Genomic DNA, 25,243 nt, shown 5'->3' with positions numbered 1-25,243 from the left:
GTGCTCATGACTTTAGTGATGACCAGCCAGGTCACAGGATCATATGAACTGAAGTCCCATCTACAGATTTTGAAAGCTAGACAATCATACTCTGTTGTAAAAGGATAGGGTCCAACTGACATGTTTGCAGAAACGAAGTTTTATTATTTACATAGTCAAGTCTATCTTTAGACTAACTCTTTACATTTCTAGAATATTTACATGATTTCAAGATACTGAGTGATGAACAAAAGTTACAAAGGCCATCAAAGCATAGCAAAAAAATCCAACACTGCTTTAAAACTTAGGATCTAAAGTAATGTAGAAGAAATGTCAATTTAGCACCTTGGTCATAATAGTCATGCTATGGTGTTAACATAAGACACTTTTAGAAAGCAGTGGGGATCTCAGAGGTGACGGTATCCAGAGGTTGCCAATGACAGCTCATAAGTGTGTCAAAGAGTTCTTCACTTCTCACCATAAATTCTCTGTTCATTCGGTGAACATCTACGTTGAGCTGTGGATCTGTTCAAGTAAAAAAAAAAGTTAAGCAAATAACCTAGTAAAACTAGTATACAGAGGAAACCCTTTAGAAGTTTAAAATATTACATATATTTAGTACTAAAGTTTGTTTTGAAACTTTGCACAGAACACAAGTGTAGAAAAGATAAAAAAAAATGAAATACTCCTTGTTCCATGAAGACACTCTTATCAAAATTGATTTTAAAAATCTTCAGCAGATTCTTGTACCTCTTTAATAATATCTGCAGGAAAGCAGAAACAGACTTTTCTTGACACTGGCCACAATTCGATTATCTTTTTAAGTGTATACTGCAGGGCTTGCACATGTTCACCGGAAGACTTAAAAAAATCTCTCTACAAGTCCTCTTCCCCATTGCAAATTTCTTTTAATTCATACAAAATTGCCTTGAAGCATACAAGAGTGAGGCTCAAATATGATAAAAGGCCTGCTGGGTGCAAGGAACTCTCCATAAAATTAAGTGGGTTGTGCTCATTGCGATCTTTACATTTGGAAACATGTATCAGGGAATAAAGCATGGAGCAAGCATAGAAAAGTGAGTGTAGTTCCAAGGACCGAAGATTTTAAATATTTCACTGTTAAAGTAAGTAAAGTATGCTATGTTCACATATTTTGTACCCGGCGCTAGCTACACTGTTAAGGAAATATTTTGTGGGCCTGTACTATATGCCCTCATCTAACTGTAAACATGTCTATATTCATTAAATTTCCAAATAAGGTTTGGCTGCCATCATGCACAAACCTACCTACAGTAGGGCCAACTGAAGACAGTGGGACTTATTTCCAAGTAAGCATGCATAGGATTACACAGTAAAGCAACATTTCATACACCTTTTTTTTAAGTATCTACTACTTTTTCAGGTGCACTCAATAAATGAGCATAAGGTTCTACTTTGGAGTACTATTAATATCAAAATTACCTTCTGTTACTAGATCATCATTTAATACCATCGCAGAAGTCTCCTGTAAAAAAAACACCATGCATCATTTCTCTAAAATAATTCCTATCTATGATTTTTTTAAAAATGGAAGAGAAAGCACAAACTGAAGTGTAACCTGATTCCTAATATCTCCCCCCTTCTTCCACAGCCCCCAAATACACACACTTTTTAAAAAGTAGTCATATATAGGGCTGGTTCATAGGTAATGCTAAACCACTTTAGCACTACATGCAGAAATTGGAATGAATCCAAATAAAGCATGGGTCTGCATGCTTGCTCTTGCCCTCTTCTTCTCCAATGCAGCTGGGAGAAAGACTTCACTAGCTTTAGCTCTGCCTTCCACTAACCCTGTCTTATCATTTCACATGGACCAGAAATCTTGGTTTAAAACAAACTCTGGTCAATTCCTGAACAAGGCAACTTCAAACCATGGGTAATGAAGCTCACTTGTTTAAGTAATTAGAGTTTGTTTTAAACCACAATCTCTGGAATGTACATAATGACAAGACAGGATGGGTGGAAAATTAAACTAAATGGTAGTAAAGTCTTTCATTTAGCCACATGCGAAAAAGTGAGGGGAGAGGTAGGAAAGCACACAAGTGCGAGGGTTTGCTCATTCCAGTTTGAGCACACAGCACTAAGCCATAGTGTAGAGGTTTTTGTAAACTGTGCTATTATTTGCAATTTAACACAAATGTACTGCATTTTGAGTAGCTCAATGCAAAGATAGCAAAAGTGCAATGTCACTTCTGATGAAGTCTTACCCATGTTAGTATTTAATACGTTAGCTGCAATCAGTGAAATCACTGGATTTAACTATTCGGAGTAGGAACATGTTCCATGATTTTAGCCGTAACCTGTAATACTATACTCACTCCTAAATAAGTGAGTAAGCTGGGTGGAGAAAAGATCTGTCTTCCCACACTACTATTAGCAGTTGTGATAGATGTTGCTCAGACAGGAAGAAGGCTTTAGCCTCCTCCAGCAAAACCAAAGCTGCCCATTTTTCCCTCTGTGTGTGCGTGAGTCCATGTGTATATGTATGCATGCACATGTGCAATTCCCAGCATCACAGCCAATACCAGATGTTAGCCTGAAAAGATTGTACACCCCCGCCCTGGCAAAAACCCATCTTTGTATGTTTATTCATGTGAATACCTGAAATACAGCTGGATTCATGGTTTGTTGTCCCATATTTCCGGTCGCTTGCATCCTTTCATAAGATGCATAGCTGTAGTTGTAGTCACTATAATCAGCATTGTAATCTCCGTATTCAGGATAATCTGCATATTCAGGGTAGTCACTGTAGCGTTCACCAAAACGGGAAGCAACGCGCTCAGCATAACGTTCAGGAAAACGTTCACCAAAATGCTCAGGGTAGCGGTCAGAAAAACGCTCACCAAAACGGCTGCCTCGATCAAAACGTTCAAAGCGTTCAAAACGATCAATGCGTTCATTTCTATCATAATTATACTGACGGTAGTAATTCTGATAGTCTTGATAATAGTCATTATAACTATAGGGCTGGTACCTCTGAAATTCCGCTTTCAATCTAAAACGCAAGGGTAAGAGCTAGTTAGATTTTCTGAAAAACATGAAATAAAACCAATCCAGTGTTTCAGCAAAAGCCATTGAATATCCAAATTTCTTAGAAAAAGCTGTCTTTAAGTTATTGCCATTTTAGATGGCAAAACTCACCAAGTTGTCTTTGCTTAACAGACATACAGCAGAGCCATTAAACTATACAACACATTCAAGAGACTGCATAGTGAAAAGATTAATAGACAGATTTTTTTCTCCATCGTACATTATTTTATTTTAGACTTTCTATTTTTGTGTGAACTTTAAATGGATACATTACATCTAGGAGAAAAAAAGACAGATTTTATTTCTACTTTAAATTAAAGTAGGTTTAAGAAGTTATCCTTTGTTATTTACATTTAAATCTAAAAATGACAATACTGCAACTAACAACAAACTCCCAACTTGAACACATAAAAGAAAGGATTGCTCATATGCACAATGGCACATGGCATAGCCCTGCAAAGAAATTACAAGTCCTGAATGCTTTTTGAGAATTTAACCCTTGAGGGTATATTAATAAAGTGGTTTTAAAAGGAACCAAAACGGATGTTAAACAGTCATCTGGTAACAATTATGTCCATTAGTAAAAAAGGAAAGCACAAAGATATTGATAAAAATTATGCAAAAAAGAAAAAAAAGCTAAACTTGTCCCCAAAGTAATCAGATACAAACAATGTTTTTATAAGCGATTTGATAACACTGATGGGTAATTTATCATCAATTACCTTTTGGAAATTCCTAAAGTCAATCGGATTCGTTTTCCACCTAGACCAGGCGCATTCTGGCAATCTTGCAATGCTCTCATCATATCGCCTTCATCAGAAAATCTGACAAACCCATAACCCCTAGACAGTTTTAAAATACATGTTTTAATAATACTGGCAAATAGAGATATTATACTAATGGAATTCAGATTATTGCTGTAGTTCATCAAGTTTGCCATCTGTTTCTCTAGGCATTTTAACTACTTTTCTGAAGGATTTCCCCTCAAGTGAATTGAAAAGAACATATCTTCTACAGAATGAAATAAATGATAGTCTTTTTATCTCATCAAACCCTACATTAGCATAAACTATACAATTAATTCAACTCTAAACTATCATGTTTTCACACTGTATCATAGTGCTTATAAAAAATGAAATCATCTAAGCAAGGGTCTTACGTTATTAAATGTCACCCCAAATTTTGTCACTGCTAGATTGACTCCAAGATCTTTCAAATTTTCACTAGCAATCAAATCAATTCCATCCAATAGAATGTACCTGCAGACTAATTCTCTTTGCATCTGTAATCTGGAAGAACATTACCATTCTGCTTGCACTTGATCCTAATTTGTGTGTCTCCCCCTTCCCCCTATATGTCTTCTGAAGAAATACAACATCAGAAATGGTGCAAAAAACCCCCCACTATTCTCTAATACACATTGCACAGCCATAAATAAGTGACATACAATCAGTATCATATCAGGGATATCAAAAATTAAGACATGTCTCTCTATACAAGTGTAGGCAGTTCCTAAATAGTACATACTCTAACTTCCCAAACCTTGTACTTTTGGGGTTTAGGGATCATGCAATAGGACTTCCCCATCCTCTTCATCCCTGAAATTGCCTCAGAGTCCCCCAACCATCTGGAGCAAATTCGGGAGTGGGATGCACAGGAGGAAGGGGAAATCCAATCCACCAGCAGTTCTGTTCCACTGATGGAACAACAGCATTGGATACAACCCCATGTCTTGATTAGTCCAAGGGGTTGAATTTTATTTATTTACAACATTTATATACTCTTCCGTATCTAAAATAGAATGTCAATCTTACCTTCCTCTTGCCTCTCCCCTCCATTTATTTTAAATTCCCTATTTTTTTATCAATCAACAAACTCCCTTTTTTCTATAGGGTTCATTTTGCTTTCCCTCAGGTTCTCTTTGGAACCTTCATGCCTACCATCGACTTATTTGTTCCTTCTACCTCCACTTCTATTTATCCGCCAGGTTACATAAATAACTATTTATTTATTTAAATTATAAACCTTCATTCACAAAGTATCACAGTTCGTACAATTATAGAAATGTAAATACAATACTATGAAATGACTGAACATTGCTATTCCAACCACTTTTGTTTTTAATCTTAAGGAAATTCAAACTATTTTTTCATTTGGGGAGGCTCACTATGAAACACGTTGAGAAACTCAGCTATATATTGTTTCTAACCAACAATACTTTTAATTTGTGATGTGCTTACCTGGAATATCCCAGCAGATCTGTGGCCACTTTGCAGTCCACACATGATGGATATCTTTTGAAAAAGTAGTCAAAGAGCAAGAAATCATCCACCTCAGGAGTTATCTCTCCTACAAATATTGCGAATTCTGGCCTAGTAAATTCTGGCCTAACAAATTCTTGCCTTGGAAATTCTGGCCTGGAAGAAATTAAAAGGAAAAATATAATCAGTCTTCTTGCAGTATAAACCTCAGGGCCCTTTATCCACGAGGTCACTTTTCATAGTGAACATGACTCAAATACTTACCTAGGATTGATCCAGCCAATACTCGTTTGTCCTTGCCCATGGTGCATTCACTGGCACCATGCACAAAAGAAAGCAATGTTTTTGGTCACGTTTGATCAACATTCCTCAAACCACTTTATCTGAAAACCTGCTTCAGTCCAAATTGCATGAGGACTGCTGCCTCATCACAAACTACCACTACAAAATATCCAAGCCAAAAATGTTTACTATTAAATACATTTAATAGCCTTGGCTATTGGGCGGTATAAAAATGCAATAAATAAAAATATAAATAAATAAATAAATAAATACATTTAGTCCTAATAGTGGTTAACTGACAAAGCTAATTTAATCACTAGTTTTAGTGAGTGGATTGTTATTTGCCTTCTGTACTTTCTCTGTGATTCAATGCAGCCTTCAAAGCACTTAGAGCCTTTCTACTAGCATCCATGATAATGTTCAAAATTTTGTTTTTACTACAGCTATTACTGTACTCTCACTATTAAACAATACAGAAGCCAGCAGTTGGAAATATCAAAATAAAATTATGCTAACCAGCACACAACTGCTAGAATATTAAATGATATCAGAAGAAATGGGGTAAACAAACATTTTATATAACATCATAATTGTACTGCATCGCGCATCAAGAGTAAGAATACAATAATTGTAATGAAATACTCACCGCTCCTGAAGATTTGCATTTTCTGGTTGGGGATCTAAGTCAATCCTTTTTTGGAGGACAAAAAAGTCTTTTTGAATCTGAGGAACAAATTCAACAAATCCTTTCCCCACGCCATAAGCACTGTGATGTTGTTGTGATATTCTGAAGAAGCATTTACGAAACAGGTTAAAGAAGCCAGAGGCCTGTAATTGCTCAGCTATTGCAAACTACTTTTGCTCATTACTCAGTTATTGCAAACTACTTATGCTCAGTTATTATTCAGCCTTTGTAAACTATTTTTGCTCAGTTTTTGTAAACAATTGTTCTGTAAACAATTATTGTATTCTTACGCTTGATACGCAATGTGGTACGTTGTTTTACTGTACTCTATGTCACCAAAATATCATGAACTTACAAAGACTATTTGTGGCTAATAAAGTTATACTATCTAGCCAAATTAGCAGAGGAACACACATAACCTGATGCAGAAAAACGAACTAAAAATTAAAGAAGTTTTCCTGCAGTTCAAACTAGTTATTCGTTCCATCTATTTTGGTGTTGTTCCTTTCTCCTATAGTGTTTAGCTTGAATTATTTAGAGGATTCTGCTCTACAAGTGCCTTTGGTGTGATGCAATTTATTCACTCCAACTTTGTACCACATTACGATCTGGATTACGTGCATAGCAGGCTGATATATAGGATATCCTGTCTAGGCAGGAAAAGATTAGAATTCTATGACTATAAAACTAATACCAGAACCTATCTTTATACATTCCCAATTTAATTATTTTGTTCAATAGAAGCAAACAAGTCAGGGAGATTGAACATTAGAAGTATCATGAAGCAAACGTTTCCATTTATGGATCAGATTAAAACAAACAATTCTCCAAAATATGGCAATGTTAAGCATTACACTTGCTTTGCTCAAAGGAGAAGTGGGGGCATAGATAGTTTAAATAATTAAGCAGCCCTCTGGCCCAGCAACCATTACTACCTGAGAATGCCAATACATTTAATACATATATTCTGTCCACATATTCCATTAGTCAAAAGCTGAATACCAATGAAGCTTCAAGTAGCTTTATGAATAAATATTCTGGCAAATAAGACATATATTTAAATACTCAACTAACTTCAGAAAAATGTCACAACTAATTCGGCTCGAATTACAAACCATATTCTCTTTTATTATGAGGTATTCTTAAAAATCAAACTAATTTTGTGAAAACATATGATTCTCGCCAATATTCTGCTGCAACCTTCATTTCTAATTCAGATCCCAACTGCGATGCTATTAGTACTTTGTAGCGCTGAGATAAGTTTCTTGGCTTTCTAGCCACTGGTATGGCTGCTGTGAACTTTCAGCATGTGTCCTCCAAGGTGAAGTTGACATAGGACTGAACATGGCAAAACCTTAAGCATCAAAGGTTAAAAGGGTCCAACAGACAAAGCATATCTTAAGTGACAGTGAGAAGGCATATTAGGAAACCTTCTGGGAAGCAGTGATCAACCCAACAGGGCAGAATGCTCTTGCATATTCTGGATGTCTACCAGTAGACATATCAGCCTTCATGCTGAACAGGGTATCCTCCAGAGAGTCCAGGAACCACTGCCTATTGAAGCCTTTGGGTTTATTTCATTCCAGATCACTTTAATAAAAGTTCATCTCCACTGAGCCTTTGAAAGCTACTAAATATATTTAACAGCTCTATTAAATTGACTTAATTCTTAATTTATTTAGCTATGTGATGAGCAATTTTTTCTATTCACAAAGCTTAACAAAAGAATGTGACAACCTAATGTGTTGGTTTTTTATTAACTTCTCACTACTTGATTTTAGATACTAAAATATGGACAAGAGCCAGCTCTTTTCTTGTCAGTTTCAAGGTTTCTTCACCTGCTTGGAATACTAGTAAAATCTGGTCTTCCTGCTCTTGCTTTACTCTTTTTCTTCCGTTTTTTGTGGGGGGATCTCCACCACAGAGGCAGGCTTTCTTTTTTGGCCTTTCCCACAGTATCCTGCTAGAATGAAAAACAGTTATACAGTATTTCATCTCAATTAAATGCCTCCCTCCCTCTCCCGATCACCACCTCGGTGATTTCCCCATATTCACCTTTCCCTTGACAGAAGCCTGGGGTCCCATCTCTCCCTCCGCCTCCCATGAGGGAAAGCAGCCTCTGGGGAAAATGCCTGGCAAAAATAACAGAGCCAAAGGATTGTATGAAAAGCCATATTCCTCTGACTTGGTTAAGCTGGCTATAGGGGTGACTGCTTTTCACGCCAACATTTTGACTCCCTCGATTTCCTTCATTTTAAAAAAAAAAGTTAACCATTAGAGGCTGAACAAGCATATAGTTTTAAGATTTGCTTTTACAACAGGATCCTGCTTAAGATTTCTGAGAGACTCACTCAGAGAAACTATAGCAGAATGAGGTCCTGTGAATGAGATGTAGAACCAGGTCACTTTTTTTAATCTTTTAAATATAAAGGGGACTTGGGCTCTTTTCAAGGACACTGTTCCATCTTGCCAACTGTTGGGCACTATTCTCAGGGCAACTGTCCGGATCTGAATCTAACGTCGAGCAGAGGGAATTTGTGTTCAGTTCTCACACCAGCAACATGCAAGTGACAAAATGCCACATTCAAAAAAGAAGCCAGCAGAGGCAGTTATATGGGAAGGAAAAGGGAAGGAGGCAGTAGCCACAGTAACAAAGGCAATATCCATCATCTTAGGGATATAGATCAACATTTTCATTAAGGTTTACTTACATGGATGGTATCATTTCACTTCTAGTGTTCCAGTGAAGGCATCCTAAATGGTGAGTGTTAACGGATAGTCCCACCACAAAAACTCACTGTGCAACAGTGCAGAAAGCAAAGCTTCATGTTCTGCCCCCAAGCTGCTTCAGCTGATGTGATTAAGGATTCCACAGCAGGGGAGAACAATCTGTCAGAAATTTATCTGAGGGGAACAGAGGTCTAAAACCCACCACTACCCCTCCCCCAGAAATACTTGGCTTAAGCTTGACATTTGCCAACAGCTCTGGGCCTGATTGTGTCTTCCCCTTAGGAGCTATGAATGTGGCCTCATTCTCACCAAACGAACTTACCTGGCTAGCCATTGTTAAAAACTATCTTCACAAGAAAAGGAAATTGCTGCAGTTGCTCTTTTGGTGCTCTATTTTTTAAAAAAAGAAAGGAAAAATGTAAACTTTTGTGAAAATTAATCAGCTAAACATACATTATCTTTGTGCTGCTGCAATTTTAACTTAAAGACTAGTAGGAAATTGGCAGCTCATTATGTAATGTTACATCAGAAACCACATATTCACACCCCAGAATGTCATACAAGTCTGCCACTCCAGATTTCTCTGCTGCATTCAATGAACTTATCATGGAAAATGTCCCATTTGTAAAAATGCATTATTACAATACCGGTCAAACTGGGCAGTTTTGAAGAAGTGACTATCCCTGGTCTGTGTGTGTGAAATGTAAGGGAACTGCATCCTATCAAGTTCTCATGCCTTGATAATTTACAAGTATTCCAATAATAATAATAATAATAATAATAATAATAATAATAAGAAGAAGAAGAAGAAGAAGAAGAAGAAGTAGTAGTAGTAGTACAAGTAAGGTTTTAATTTGTTCCAATACAAACATTTAATCTATATTAACTGCATTTTTACTAATATACAATTTCAGTCCAACTACTTTTGGTTACTGGAAAAACATATTTATATAGCAAATAAAGTTAACCTGTTAACCCCTCCAAATGCAAGTTAAACATACTACATTAATGCCAAATTATTTAAGGCAGGGATAGGTTTCCCATCCAGCCCATGCCCCCATCTGACTCCCTTCCCAAGGCCCCACCCCCTAGAGGCTGACAGGGAGAGGAATCCCCATTGTTATCTCTTATCAGTAATCAAAGATAAAAGCAATACCCCCTCTATACCACCCTCCCAGTTAGAAGAGTGAGTGGTGCAGTAAAAGACTATTATCTCCAATCAATAATCAGATGTAACAGACGACATTCCTGTGTTCAGAAGCATTATGCAACTGAATATTAGTTGCTGTGTAGCAACTTCAAGACAGTGCTTTATGTCCTGCTTGCAGATTTTCTGGTGGCAACTGGTTCACCTTTGTAAGAAGCAGGATGCTGGACTAGAGGAATTTTGGTGGTATCCAGGACAGCTGCTCTTAGGTTCTTAAAATAATTAACTTTTAAAAATAGCAGTGATTTATAGATGAACACTTCGCAGTTGTGACTTGCATTGCCATAGTAGCTGCATTATTTTGTGTGGCTCGGTGAACACGTTCATCCTACTAGGGTCCACAGCAGTTCCAGTAACAGTAAAGGTTTCTATCATGTATCGGGCACATACATTTATCCAGCATGAGTGGCACTATTGCCCAAAATATCTTCAGGATTCTGCATGATCACTTTAGACAGTGGAGTATTTGCTGATTTTGGCTGGTATTGCCACAGTGGCAATGGCTTACTTAACTGCACTGTTATGACATAGGCCAGTCTTACCCAACAGGGTGCTCGCCAGATGTTTTAGACTTAAACTCCCATCAGCCCCAGCTAGCATGGCCAGCGGGTCCAGAATGCTGGGAGTTAGCCATGATGGCTATGTGGCTTGTTTAAGCCTCAATGTATACCAGGCACAATTTGAATAATCACCACCAGGGCACTGCTTGTCATGTCGTCCAAACCTGGGCAGCATGGCTTGTTTAAGGGCTAAACAACCCTCAAATAACCCAACAACAATCCATTGGTTTTTGAAGGTTATTTAACCCTCCAACAAGCCATGCTCAAAGAGCTTTGGGTGGTATAGAAATATAATAATTGAAATGTACCTACATTAGTAAAACATTTTGTTCAATATGCTAAATTTCATGACAAAAAGTGAATTAAAATAGAAACATGGTTGTAGTTCTGTTCCTACAGTACATAGTGCATCAAATCTGTACAAAGTAGCAATTTTAATATAAATGTCTTGTGAAGTGTGCATTACCGAAGCTAATATATTGCTCAACAATACAGGAATGCTGCCAACATACACATAATCATCTTTAAAAAACAGAATAACTTGTTCTGCCACTAGTTCTTCAGACTGAATAATGTCATCTTCTGCTGCTTATTTAACTTACCAGTCAGTGTCTAGCACACAAAATGCCAAATAAAAAGAACTCTGGTTGCAGAAGACAGTGAGTACCAGAACAAAGTGTGATCCAATATATTCCTGGCTCCAATTACTCTTAACCGTTTACATTGTACTTTCTTCCTCCTAGACTGTTCAACAACCTTTGTTTTCACTACAATACAAGCACATAAAATAAGAATTAGGCCCATACATTCATAGTTTCAGAACAATACAATTTACATTGACCCAAGGTGGAAGGAGGGGCATTTGTTATTTGGTCATAAATAAGTCAGCCAGCACTTATAGTCTGAAGCAAGAGCATCTACTCTGGTCAACATCAGTAGCTTTAGAAAAAAAGATTATGCCAGACCTTTCTCTCCTACTTTACACTGATTTTGTTATTAGTTCACCAAGCATCAGAAACTGTAGTATTATTGTAGCCAAATGGTTATAGGCCTTCCAAACTATTAGAAGGCAGATGTAAGTTGCTCTAAAGTTTTAAATAGGATCTAAGTGCAATAAATACTATTTATAATCTTAAGATTCTAGATGTGGTGACTGTCAATAAAATGGATACACCACTAATTTTCCCCAACAAAAATTGTTATTATTTGTCTGAATTCTGCAAGGTTGGGGTGACAGAGGGCACATCAACTAGAAATGTGTCCTAAAAAACATTTAAGTGAATATATGGAACTGTCTTATACTGACCATTGATCCATTGGCTCTGACTGATAATGGCTTTCTGAGGTCTCAGCAGGAATCTTCTCCTGCAATAACTCCCTGAGGTTCTTTAACTAGATATTTCAGAGGCAGACTGAAACAGTGTGGACTGATTTAAATCAAGGCAATTTAAATTGTTACCCAATGATACTTCTTCATATAAGAACATAAGAAGAGCCATGCTGGATCAGACCAAAGGTCTATCTAGTCCAGCACTCTGTTCACAAAGTGTCCAATTAGCTGTTGATTAGGGACCTACATGCAGGACACAGTGCAACAGCACCGTCCTACCCATGTTCCCCAGCAACTAGTGTATACAGGCTTACTGCCTCTGATACAGGGGGTTGCACTTAGCCGTCAAGACTATTAGCCATTGGTAGCCTTCTCCTCCAGGAATTTATACAACCCCCTTTTAAAGCCATCCAAATTGGTGGACATCACCATATCTTGTGGTAGTGAATTCATGGGATGACCCTGGGTTCTAGTATTATTCACCTTCGTCACACCATGCATAATTCTGTACACCTCTATTATGTCTCCCCCAGCCTCCTTTTTTCCAAGCTAAATAATCCCAGCTGTTGTAACCTTCCCTCCAGCCCCTTAATAATTTTAGCTGCCCTTTTCTACACTTTTTCCAGCTCTATAATATCTTTTTTTAGGTGTGGTGACCCGAACTGTACACAGTATTCTAAGTGTGGTGGTACCACAGATTTGCATAAAGGTGGTAGGATACTGGCAGTTTTATTCTCAATTCTTTTTCTAATAATGCCTAACATGGAGTTTGCCTTCTTTATAGTGGCTTCACACTGGGTTGACATTTTCATCGAGCTGTCCACCACAACCCCAAGTTCTCTTTCTTGGTTGTTAACTGCTAGCTCAGATCCCATCAGGTTATATTTGAAGTTGAGGTTGTTTGTCCCAACGTGCATCACTTTATAGTTGCTAACATTGAACCGCATCTGCCATTTGGATGCCCACTCTCCCAGCTTAGGGAGATCCTTCTGGAGCTCCTCACAATAAATTTCCTAAAAAATTGTACAAATCCGACCACTACACTGTGCTTATTTACAACTAGAGTATAATGTACTCTGTTGTTTTGCCTTACAACCAGGCCTTGCATTTCTGCTGTGCTGTATAAGAAATAGTTAAAAAAAAACAAATTAAGAGTTAAGCCTATGGGTTGTAGATCTTTCTCAAACTGCAATTCAGACTTCAGATCACTAGAACACAGAGACATATAAAGTAGCAGTAAAATAATAGTAGTAAATTGGAAGCTTGTGAAAAAGATTTGGCTTTGAATGTTTAAATATGAAGTAAAGGTTGCGGATATTATAGCTGAGTTCGGACGACACGCTAATCAACGGTTGATTTCCATTTTGCTCCTATTACACCCCCCCCGTTGATTAGCGTGTCGTCTGAACTCAGCTATAATATCCGCAACCTTTACAGCCCAATCCAATGCGTGTTTAGAAGCGAGTTGCGTGGACGCCAGCCAAGCATTCCCACAGCCCCCGTGCGCAGCCTCGCTCCCATGATGTGCTAAATGCGAAGTAAGCGGGGGAGGGGGAGCGAAGGCTCCGGCGCGCACTGCGGCCTCCCTGGCGGGGGTGGGGCCACGGAGGCTCCACGCGGAAGGGTTGGGAACAAAACCTGGAATAACCCAGCGCAGCCTGCTCGTGAATCGAGGCCGGCCGGCAGGCCCCTCTCCTCAGCCACCCACCCGCCCAAACTTGTGGATACTAACGTCTCGGGCCTTCTTGAGCGTCGCCATAACGAGCCGTTCTGATCTTGCAACGCTCCCTTCCGCCGCTGCCGCCCCCTCTTCTTCCGTCTCCTCCAAGGACTTCCGCCCCCAGGCTGCCCCTGTGACTGCCTGTTCGTTTTGCAACAATTCTTTCCCCTCCCTCCGTCTGTTTTTCTTTCCCCGAGCGTGACAGGGACTCTGAACAAGGAAGCGGCGGTTGGAGCGGCGAAGCGGCGGTGAGGGCCGCTCGCGCGCGGCTCCTGATCAGGCGGCGAAGTGGACACCCTCGGCCGCGAAAGGGGGGGAGGGGTGCCGCGCCACCCATCGGAAAAGGAAGGACCCGCATCTTATTAGGCGTAGCTGAAGAGGCAAAGAAATGGAGTTGTTAGGGGGATGCTACGAACAGATACTGTTCGGGTTCGTGGTACGCCCGGGCAAGGTAATTAAAAAAAAGGGGGGCGCCGGGGAGGAGAGGGGAGGATGGAGAGGGAGGGGGTCACGCGCCACGCACTTACCACGAGAGCCGCACGCGGCGCAAGCGACGCCTAAGCCCCCCCCGCGCGCGAGCTGCCAACGTGCGCGAGGGAAGGGAAGCCTGCTGGCTGGCTCCACTCGTCTGGCTCAAAGTCTTCCTTCCCAGCAGCCTCCGCGGCGTCGCCCCGCACGCAGCCCCGCCCCTGTGGGCTCCGCACGTTGCCGCGGGGTGGGGGCAGGAGTCGCGCGCGCCGCTCTCTTGAGGCGCCCGCGTGGCCCAACGGGCCTGGCGGAGCACGCCGTGAGGACGGCTGCCTCTGGCTTAGAAGGCTCTGGAAGGGGCGTAGACGAATTCCTTGAGGAGCTGAGGTGGCTGCTGTATGCTGCTGGTGCCTCCACCTTTCACAGGCGGCTGTTGGGGAGCAGCCAAGGGAGAGGGCTCTGATTGTCCTCATGCCCTGCTTGTGGGCTTCCCAGGGGCACCGGGTTGTCAACTGTGGGAAGCTGGGTGCTGGACTAGGGGGGGCCTGATCCACCAAGCCTCTCCCTATGCTCCCACGTTTATTCAGGCTTGCCTGCATGAATATAAGGAGATGTGAGTAGCCCCAAAGAACAAGTTTGTCATCTAGTGCGAAATCCTACGCGTTTTCAGACCGAAAAAAGTCCTGCAACTCCCAGCATTCCCCGCCAGCATAACTGGGGCATGCATAAGATTGTGCCTTTAGTTACTAAATTTTAGTAGATGCCTCAGAGAACAGGACATAGTAAGTAAGCCTTACTGAAAACACAAAAGAGAACCTTGTGGTAAGCTAAAAGCAAATACATTTATTGTGGCATACGCTAACGTGGACTAGGGCCTTCCTCAGGAGAGATGTAAGGAATTACCATCTGACATAATCTCTGGTGATTGATCATGCTGGCTGGGGGTGATATGAGTTGTAATCCAAAACATCTGAAGCGCACCTGGTTGCTTATTCCTGTCATACAGACACAATTTTAAAGGGGGACAAACTGTAAACTGGTGCCCAAAGGCCATCAGATGCAAGAGGTCCAGTCTGACATTTCTGTGCAAATCTGCAATGTAATGTATACAAGTAAATGCAGTGGCTATTAATAGCATTAATTGGCAGTAATATAGTCTTCCAAACATTACTGTGTTAGCTGAAGTAGGTGGTACTGAGTAAAAAATCGGACTTTCTGCATAAAGGGAGATACCCTGTAATAACACTATTGAATTATCTACAATAGATGAACACTGTTTCTTCATCCAGATGTGAGCTATTTTTGAAAAACTTACTTTTATCTCATATTAATTTAGGTTAAGGTAGTTTAACATCCTTTATTTTAAAGGAGCATTGTGTATTTAAAAATTAACGCTGAATGCTTTGATTACAAGCATGTTAAACTAGATAATGTTACTTAACAATGTGCTTGATGAGCATTTGAGAGATTTTATAATTTGTTCTCTATCCAACACATTGGTCAGAAGAAATGTGTTACAGTTTCTAATTATATTTGTACCTACTGGGCAAGAGATAGTTTTAGAGAAAGTCAGGTGGAGACTAGTCATAATCATATTGATAATATTTTCAGACTTATATATGATGGACTGATCAGTCATCTTCTTGAACATGGCAATCTTTCATTGAAAATAAAATAAGGAATAGGAAAACAAATATACTTTACATTTGGATAAGTTTTCTTTTTTGTGTGTGTGCTGTATTCTGGTCCTGATCCTGGTGCAGTTAGTTAATCATAGTTAAGTCCATTGAAAGCAATGACTGTTACTCATGACTACAATCTCGTTGCTTCCATGGGATTTTGTAATACCTACGTTGAGCTGCCTCAGGACCTCTGAAGATAAGTGAGCTGTGTGTGTGTGTGTGTGTTTAAAACTGGTCCATTGGAATATTATAAGCAAACTATAAAGCAATTGTTTTGATATTTCTTTTGTACCTTTTATGTTTGACTCTCAGACCTGGGCAGCTGTTCCTGATTTCACCCACCATGCCCACAGTGCTTCATTGTCAGCAGTAGCTGTGAATGACAGATATGTAGTCACTGGCAGCAGGGATGAAACCATACAAATCTATGATATGAGAAAGAAGATAGAACATGGGGCATTGATGCAGCACAATGGTAAGGAGTTTATCATTCTTATATGTTGCATGTAACGGGAGTGGGTATATTAGTGAATGTTAATTCTCAGCACAACTCAAGTACAGAGAAATTGGAATATACATAATAATATTTTGTCTAGATCCAGAGGTTGCTTGCATATGTGGAAGCATTTTTTTAAAAACATGATGCATAAAGGTTTCCCCATTCATTTCAGTAGTGGGTAGAATGGGAAAGCCAGCTGGGGCAAGGGCTGCCTATGTATGTATTTATTTGTATTTATTTCCCATCCTAAATAACATACATAGAAATAAATGTCATGGTTTTTAATGGACTTAAATTACAAGTAAGTGAAACTTAGAACTGGAGAGTTTCTATACATCAAATGCTAGACATAATCTTCCAGACATGGTTTAGTATATGCAGATTTTCAGGGGATACACAAATACTACATTGCAAAATTACCATTTTGACATATATATGACATATTTTAGTTCAAAATGTCTAAAATGCATTAAATGGAATTCACCATGTTTATTTTCAGGTACCATAACTTGCCTGGAATTCTATGGAAGTGCACATCTATTGAGTGGAGCTGAAGATGGATTCATGTGTATTTGGAACACAAAAAGATGGGAATGCTTGAAGTCTATTAAAGCGCACAAGTAAGAATTGTTCTTTTTTCCTTTTAAGATTCCTATGGCTTGGATCCAGCAAAACTCCGTTCACGCAACAGGGCTTTCCTCGTCCCTCTACACCCCACCAAAAAGCAGCTCAAGAGAATCAGGGCACTTAGTAAAAATGTTGGCTCAATGAGTACCCCACCTGTAAGCTTGATCTTTTAGGGGAGTTCAACCTCCTCCAGAACAGGCTGAATACTACTCAACTGGGCAGACAACCTATTTACTAATAGTACTTCCATCTTATTTAGATTGAGTCCTAGTTTATTCAGCCTCATCCAGTTCATTACCACATTATACCACTTACTTTTCTACATGTGGTGTAAACAATGAACAGCACAACAGGCGTGTGTTTTTGTCAAAATTCTGAAAACCTAGCATGGTCATAGTTAGGTAGATATCTTCAATTAAAAAGTTACAATTTTGAAGTGTAAGAATTTAGGATGCTTTGTTCCAAGTCCTCACTGAAACTACTATACAATAAAATACGATCTGGGGGAAGTTGAGATTGTAAAGAGTTGGGGCCTCCATGTTATGATTATTTTTCATTTGTTCATGGGAATCGTGAATTATGGCTATTTGTTATTTTTATCAGGGGTCATGTGACATCTCTTTCTATTCATCCTTCTGGAAAGTTGGCATTGTCAGTAGGAACAGACAAGACATTAAGGTGAGTTGTACAGCTGCAAACTTCAGAAACCCTTTTTATTTAAAGCTTATATCAGAGCCTTGTAACAACATTAAATCAGAGGTGCACAAGCTTTTTAGCTCCAATGGCCACATCAGGTATTTGCTGTGGTGGGCACACATACATGTACATCTTTCACTCACATACACCACATGTATTCTGTTTAGCGTTGTATAATGGTGATATTAAGCAAAACCCTTAATTCTAATATTTGAAAGCTTTCAGTTTAAGGCAGGGTTGGGCAACTTGTGCAGCATTTTGTTGGAGGTAATCTGTTGGGGTGGGGTCCTTTTATGTCCCTCCTCAGACACAGAAACAACACTCACACACATATACAATACAGCCACTTCCCCCCCCCACACACCTACTCACACAGACAGCTTTAATCCTTCCCTTACCACCACCCCAAGAATAGAAAAAATGTCTGAACAGGTTCTGTAGTTCTTGACATAATCTTTTCCTAGAGTGTCCACAGAGCATTTTAGGAAGCAAACAGGAACCTTTGAGCACTGCTTTCTAAGGACATTTTAGGAATGAGGCTTCCATGGCAGGAAACATACAGTCCTTTCCTAGAGCACTTTTCCTTTTTTTTTGCCCTAGCACCAGCAGTGCTGGTCTGGTGGGAGGCACCAGACAGGACTTGGAGTGCCTGCACTTTTTCATCCCTGCCTTGAAGTCTAAGAAGCTTCTTTGACTACAGTTCACGTGGTGTATTGTAGTGTATATAAACGTATGCCATAATAATTTTATTAGTCTTTAATGGCTTCAAGATTCCTTGTTCTGAAAACAAGAACTTTGTTTTCTCTTGCATATTATGTAGCAAATATTAAAATGTAGTATGGTGTTTTGAATTGGCCACAATCTTAATTCATGAAAATCTTTAATTTAGTTTGTTATTTTGCTTGGCAAGGGAGAAATCGCAGTGTTTGGCTGCTCTTGTAGATCATAGAATCATAGAATAGTAGAGTTGGAAGGGAGCTATAAGGCCATCGAGTCAGTGATGATTTCCTAAACTAAGCTGGTGTGACAGACAACACACCATTAGTAAAATAACACTTACTGCAGACGAAGAGTTCTCAGTGTAGCTTATTTGGGAGAAATAACCCACAGCCAAACATGCTAACACATCATATATTGTTCTGGTAAATAAACTATAATGGGTTAGTGTTTTGAAAGAACCCCGTCATATAGTGCCATCTGCCATTGCAGGTGGCTCCCAGAATTCTCCCATATTCCAGAGGAGCCCGGAGGGCAGCATCTCCCTTACTATTGAATGCCCATCTATTCCACTTGAGGCTGCTGAAATATAATAATGATAACATGTGGTAGCTAACTTAAGAGTAATTAGTGTATTTTGTAATACTCTGTAATTTGTATTAAGAGCCTGCTTAACTTGAAAAAATAAGAAATGGAAATCTCTAGGCAATGGAAGTGTTGCAGCTTCATCTAATTCTTCAGCCTGATGCAGAACCACACTGCCTCCTCTTGATAATACTCCAGTATTAAAAACAACAACCGAGTTCTGGGTTGTGTCTCTTGGTCATACTCCAGTACGACCAGGAGACACACCCCAGAACTATTTTTGTTTTTTAGTATAAATATTGTGAGAACACTTGTTTTTAGAGAAAATGCAAGTGCCAGGAAGGAGGTAGTGCGGCAGTTTGTTCTTGCCCATTCAGTCGCTACAGTTTTTCAACCACATCTCCCTGAAGGGAAAGCACAGACTGCAGCATCATTACCTCTCAAGTTTCTGCTGCCATCTCTGTTTTTGTTTCCATATAATCCTTTAAAAGTACAGGCGATTGTCTTTGCCTAATATTTTGTTACCCTCTGGCTGATTGGGAAGAAGGAATGGAAAGGATGGTATTGTCCTCCGACCCAGCCATTTAAATTCCTGGAGAGTAGCCAGCTGTCTTTAAAACAGAGAAGTTAAAAGTAACAATGTTTAAAGTAAATTAACATTTCTTAGATTGCTCATCTTTAAGAGTTATACTTATTTCTTCACTCCAAAATATGCTTATTCAGCCTCTTGGTATTTTTCAGAACATGGAACCTTGTAGAAGGAAGATCTGCATTCATAAAAAATCTAAAACAAAGTGAGTGTGTCCCTTTTGCCATGCATTTTCATGAGTTCTGCATTATACGAACAGCTATGCATGATCAAAGTTCATTATATTTTGAGTCAGTCTATAATTGTTTGGTTGTAAAGCAGCCTTGAAAACAGTAGGAATCTCTATTTGCTAATTAAAAATGTATCACCTTTCCTCAATGCCCTCATATACCATAAAATGCTGTTATGAGTAGCTTGCTGATTGCTTGATTCCTGGCTAATATGAAACTCCAATCCTAACTCCTATTTCTCCCCCAGCTTGTTGCTACCTCTGTTTGAATAGCCTGAGTCTTCCTTACCTCATGCCTCCTCCTCTTCATCATAGCTACGATTCAGTTTTTTCGTTAAGATCTATGCCTTTGCACTGGTTGCATTTGTAAAGCATTTAAAGCCACAATAGTTAAATCAATCTTTTAAAACCCTGCAAATGAGGGTGATAAGATTTTTTCCTTTTGTTTAAAGAAAAACCAAACATACTAACCCTCCAGATAAAACCTTTGGTTGGCTGGTAAAATGTATATAAATTATAAAGTCAGTTTTGTTCCTTATGTGGTCCCGTTTACTTATTTGTCATTACTGTCCAAATAAGGGGCTCCCAAAGGCAGATATTATTTATATTCCAAAGATATGGAAGTATACTCTCTAAGGTGGCAATCTTACAATAGCTTACTTAGGAATAAGTCTCATTGAACTCAGTAGCACTTATTTCTGAGTCTGGCTAGACATAGATTTGTGATGTATGGAACCTTTGTTTTGCAGATAACATATATTTGTGGGGTAGAGAGTTATCTTCATAGCCACAATGTTTGTAACAAAATACAATTAAAACATGGCAGAAATTGTATATGATAATTGAGCACATTTAACGTTGTAAATTGTGAATAATTATTTGCACCATATCAAGTTTGTTTAGAATATTTGCCTAAAAGAAAAGTTTAATTGAGAAAAGTTTAATTAACATTCAATCCTCATTATTAATATAACTGATAAGGTATATATTTCCATTAAAAAGCTCTTTAACGTAAAAAGGGGGAGAGTGAGCCTTTTGTGTGTGTGTTTGAAATCCATCTTTTACAAAATCTGTATCATGTTCCTCTCTTAACTTAGATGCCCATCTTGTTAAATGGTCACCTAGTGGCGAGACGTATGCGGTGGTTATAGATAACAAAGTGGATATGTACAAGCTCGAAACTGCTTCTGTCTCTGGCACCATTGTTACAGAAAAGAGAATATCTTCAATAAAGTTTATTACAGTAAGTAGAAAAAGTAGCTAAAGTATGATCTCCAAGTAGCTAAAATGTTTTAAATAAATCCAATTTCATCTCCTCCTCCCCTCCCCCTCTTTTCTTAAAGGATTGCATACTTGCCATTGTAGGAGATGAAGAATTTGTACGGTTATATGACTGTAAATCTGAAAAATGCCTTTGTGAATTTAAAGCTCATGAAAACAGGTATTTTCTGTTTAATCACATAATTGCTAGGGAAGTTTACATATTTTGGCTTATTTTTTTATATACTTTTAATGTTTTCTTTAAATTTCACTGATTTCATTATGAGAGAATTAAATGTGACTTGACCTTTCCCTCTGAAACTAGTAGCTGTTCAATATTACCAGGTTTCTTACCTCTTACCATTTAATTCTTGCTGATTTTATTCTGATATTTAATATCAAGTATTGTTTCATAGAATAAAAGAAATCTACAGTTTTGAAATGGAAGGCTCACATATTCTGGTGACCGCATCCAGCGATGGCTACATTAAAATGTGGAGTCTTGATCTTGACAAGGTTTGTATTTTACCAAACTAACTGTATAGATTCATGGAAGGATATTTAGAGTTTTATCTATCATTCTGCTAGCAGAAAACATGTAAGAAGTATTCTTCTAGCACTTCAAAACTGCTAGTGGAATAATTAGCACAAGTAGCTCAAGCAATACCTGGACTAATTAAATTGCACCTGCTTCTGCATCAGTGTGTACAAGCAAAATCACATATTGGATTTGAGACTTGTGCAAGGATGAAAAGAGGATGCAGTCTTATGTAAACCCAGCTGGCTTTCCATTATGTCAGTGGGACTTACTTCTGAATAAACATGGATCGGATTATGTTGCTGTAATATAGCCTTCTAAAACATAATGCACCATGCGTCACTGCTTTTTCATTCCACCTATATGTAAGCCATATGGCAGGATGTTTTGTATTCTGTTTTCTGTACAGCACCATGAAAATTGATGGCACTATATAAACATTAATAATAATAACATAAGAAGAGCTGTGCTGAATCAAACCAAAGGCCCATCAAGTCCAGCATTCCATTCAGATCCAATTGAATACAGGGTTCTTCTGAATAGACATACATTATTGTACTATTGAGCAATTTTAATTTTCTCGATTGCTACCATAATTTCAGCTCCTTCATTAACCTTGCATGGTTCATGTATCTGATTATGTAGGCTGTTGTCTTAGAAAGTTCATACCACAATAAACTACTTATTTAAATGTAGGATATATCTTTTAGGCTGCTATAGGATAAAATTACTACTTTTCTGGAATTTACCTTAACTCTTTTATTTCTTCAGATTAAGGATTCCCCATCATTGCTATGTGAAGTAAATACTAAAGCCAGGCTTACATGCTTAGCAGTATGGCTCAAAAAAGATTCAGAAACAAAGCAGAATACTAATGAAGCTGCAATATCTTCAGCTCAAGGTATAATACTTCCTTAGAATTCTAGTTCAGCTGTTTGTAAAACCGATTGCTTAACTATAACATCTCTTAAATTAAACAATTTTGTTCCAGCTCATGAAGCGGAAGAGCCACTGATTAAGAAAAAGAAAATTTGTTGGACAGACTGTGAAAAGTCAGCAGAGGGAGATGGCGAAGAATCCTCCATGAAAAGAAAACCATCAGAAATACAGCAAAAGAAGAAAAAAAAGTTGCAAAGAGTAAAATGAATATGGATTCATTACCATTTTCGGTCCTGAACATATACTAAATGAACATATACTGAACATACACTAAAACCACCAATCAGTTTTCACCTTTTCCATTTAAATGCAATATTATGGCAGTCTATTTATGACAAATTGATTTATTAATATTTATAGAAAATACCCATTTTGTTTAAACTGTATCAGTTTCTAGATCTTTTGACTATTTTAAAGGTGGTAGGAACAACTATCAAATAAACATTTTATAAAATATCTGAAATTTCCTATTTCAGCAAGTTGCTAACAGATTCAGGAGCTTGTGAGTACATTGAATGTGTTTGTTTTTTAATTTTTATTTGAAATCTATTACATTTTTGGACGAGCAAATCAAACACAGAAAATCCCATGGCATCAAAATAATTTTAAAATTATTAATACAGTTCCCAAAGTCGTTATGTTGTTTTCCTTAGCCCTTTCTTTTAGAAGGAAAACTTACACTGTTGGCACTTCATTTGTTGGTCTAAATAAGGACTCCGTGTATTTTTGGATACATAAATAGAACATATCTTAGTGTGTCTCAATAAAGAGCAGACACATTTATGAAAAGGAATGTACATGTAGATCTATTTTCCCCAATTAGGAAGTGCTTCCAATTGAATGAGCTCTAGATCTCCTGTGACCATAAGGTGTTTTATGGCTACAGAGCAAAGCAGACCAGCAGATCTTAATAAATTCCTGAATATAGCCCTACATTTTGACATAAGCACCTCTCCTATGAGCAACTTCACTAGCCTGGTTGTTGCACTAAACCTTTCAGAGCAAGCTTTCACTCAAATAATATTCAAACTGGATTAGGGTGATTTTTAAAGGTGTTATAAATCTATTCCATAACAATAATTTGCTTACACCGGATGGGCTTCAACAATAATCAACCAAAACCCTTCTACTGTGGCTAGAATATTTGCAAATACAATGGGTTTTTTAAAAAAATGGTTACTGTTACAAGATACAGGCCACTAAGCTCATTTGAACGTTTCAAAAGGCTTACTCAGTGAACAGGGAATTGTTCTTGCAGATATACCCAAGTATTACTTAAGGAACAACAAAATAATAAAACAACTTGCATGAGCAAATAGGGGAAGGGGGTTAGGAATAGAAATTGCAGGTGTTCCACCTATAGTATTAAATTGCTTGAAAAGTGGGGATAAAACCACAGTAAATACATTTGGTTCCAATAAAAAAATATTTTATATATGCCTCAGAAATGAGCTTTGGAGTAGATGCCTAGAAGAAAGGATGGAGAGATGTATAGATTGATTGAGATATCTATCTATATATATCATAGGTGGGCGTGTATTAAGATACATAATTCTGGGGAACTGATGCAAAATTTTGATTCTTTAACAATGCCCTTGGATGATAATGATGAGGGTATTACATATAAAATTAATTTTAATTTGTTAATGCCTGTGCAATTAATGATAGCGCAAAATGGTAATCTATCAAAAAACTACAGAAGGAAATGGTTCAAAAACAAATGGTATTTATTAATTATCAACAACAAATTAGCACTGCAAATTGGGACACTAAAAGGGGCAGTATAAGGAAGACTAGTGACCAGGAATCATATTTTGAAGTTGAACCTGTGAACTGGGACAAGCCAGAAAAATTCAAAATGTTTGTACTATTGCTGCAGATGCTGTTGCTTAATGCATTGGTTAGGTTTTTTTTAAGCTAAGTAAACCAAAATGAAACAACCTGGGAAGAGAACTGTAATTTATAATTATTTTTGTTATTTGGAGTGAGTGAGGGAGAGGTCTGTTTAGTGCTGCTTGGTTACAAACTTACCAAAAGAAATGCTGAATGCCTATATTCATTGCAATCTGTTTATCATCTTGAAGTAAATAATAAAAATTAAAAGCAATATAAATAATTTGCTTTTGATTGAAATGTGGGGCATACAATTTTTAAAGCGCCTTTACTACTGCTTTTAACGACTAATTCTTACAACAAGGTTTATTCTGGATATTCTATGATGGAAAGATTACATTAAAAAAAATTGGTTACGCAAAAGTTTTTTTTTTCTTTTCGTAAGGGCTAAAGGATAAAAGTGGTTTTCCTGAATCAATTTCAGTTCATTCTTTCATGATCTTTACAGGTGAATTTTGACATGAGTGGTAGTTCTAAATTAGGCTGAATAACTGAAGGCAATTTATGATTCCTGGAAACATACCCAGCAGAAGAAGCAACTTCAGAATAGGCAGTCTGTGAATTCATCATCATTATTATTATTTATATACGTCTCCATATCTAAAATATATTTTGGAGTGGTGCACATAGGAATAAAACAGTAAAAAGAAAGATTAAAAACAAAATTAAAATTGCTCAATTTAAAATAGCGGACTACA

At 38.1% G+C, this 25,243-nt stretch overlaps 2 protein-coding genes across 9 annotated transcripts; one reads left to right on the top strand and one right to left on the bottom strand.

Annotated features, from left to right (window-relative positions):
• Window positions 1–123: 123 nt before the first annotated feature.
• LOC134401442 (tRNA selenocysteine 1-associated protein 1-like) lies at window positions 124–14,456 on the bottom strand. Of its 8 annotated transcripts, XM_063130372.1 has the most exons (11): window positions 14,351–14,456; window positions 11,376–11,540; window positions 8,988–9,396; window positions 8,332–8,408; window positions 8,115–8,239; window positions 6,238–6,378; window positions 5,289–5,465; window positions 3,771–3,890; window positions 2,620–3,013; window positions 1,441–1,483; window positions 124–504 (listed from the first exon to the last, which is right to left on the bottom strand). In XM_063130372.1, exons 4-11 carry the CDS (start codon window positions 8,359–8,361, stop codon window positions 368–370), a joined length of 1,167 nt encoding a protein of 388 aa, XP_062986442.1. In that variant the 5' UTR covers window positions 8,362–8,408; window positions 8,988–9,396; window positions 11,376–11,540; window positions 14,351–14,456; the 3' UTR covers window positions 124–367. The 8 variants fall into 8 exon arrangements, with proteins under 8 accessions (XP_062986442.1, XP_062986449.1, XP_062986445.1 ...); XM_063130379.1 differs by lacking the exon at window positions 8,115–8,239 and having other exon boundaries at window positions 9,329–9,396; XM_063130375.1 differs by lacking the exon at window positions 8,332–8,408 and having other exon boundaries at window positions 9,329–9,396.
• PAK1IP1 (PAK1 interacting protein 1) lies at window positions 14,145–24,038 on the top strand. Its single transcript, XM_063130380.1, has 10 exons — window positions 14,145–14,274; window positions 16,286–16,448; window positions 16,972–17,092; window positions 17,703–17,777; window positions 19,839–19,891; window positions 21,013–21,158; window positions 21,259–21,356; window positions 21,592–21,691; window positions 22,485–22,614; window positions 22,705–24,038. The coding sequence occupies exons 1-10, from the start codon at window positions 14,212–14,214 to the stop codon at window positions 22,857–22,859; spliced, it is 1,104 nt and encodes a 367-aa protein (XP_062986450.1). The 5' UTR covers window positions 14,145–14,211; the 3' UTR covers window positions 22,860–24,038.
• Window positions 24,039–25,243: the final 1,205 nt, after the last annotated feature.

This window comes from Elgaria multicarinata, chromosome 7 (genome assembly GCF_023053635.1).
Source record: "Elgaria multicarinata webbii isolate HBS135686 ecotype San Diego chromosome 7, rElgMul1.1.pri, whole genome shotgun sequence".
NCBI lineage: Eukaryota > Metazoa > Chordata > Lepidosauria > Squamata > Anguidae > Elgaria > Elgaria multicarinata.
Note: the sequence above shows the minus strand (reverse complement) of the source record. Positions and strands in the feature narration are given on the sequence as shown.

Excerpts from the sequence above, each read along its gene's own strand:
- LOC134401442 (XM_063130372.1), bottom strand. The coding sequence starts at position 8,361 with ATGGGACCCCAGGCTTCTGTCAAGGGAAAG. Across the intron at positions 8,240-8,331 it reads AGGCTTCTGTCAAGGGAAAG|CAGGATACTGTGGGAAAGGC; the intron begins GTGAATATGGGG and ends TTTTCATTCTAG. Across the intron at positions 3,014-3,770 it reads ACTTTAGGAATTTCCAAAAG|ATTGAAAGCGGAATTTCAGA; the intron begins GTAATTGATGAT and ends CTTGCGTTTTAG.
- PAK1IP1 (XM_063130380.1), top strand. The coding sequence starts at position 14,212 with ATGGAGTTGTTAGGGGGATGCTACGAACAGATACTGTTCGGGTTCGTG. Across the intron at positions 21,159-21,258 it reads CTTCAATAAAGTTTATTACA|GATTGCATACTTGCCATTGT; the intron begins GTAAGTAGAAAA and ends CTTTTCTTAAAG. Across the intron at positions 21,357-21,591 it reads TTTAAAGCTCATGAAAACAG|AATAAAAGAAATCTACAGTT; the intron begins GTATTTTCTGTT and ends ATTGTTTCATAG.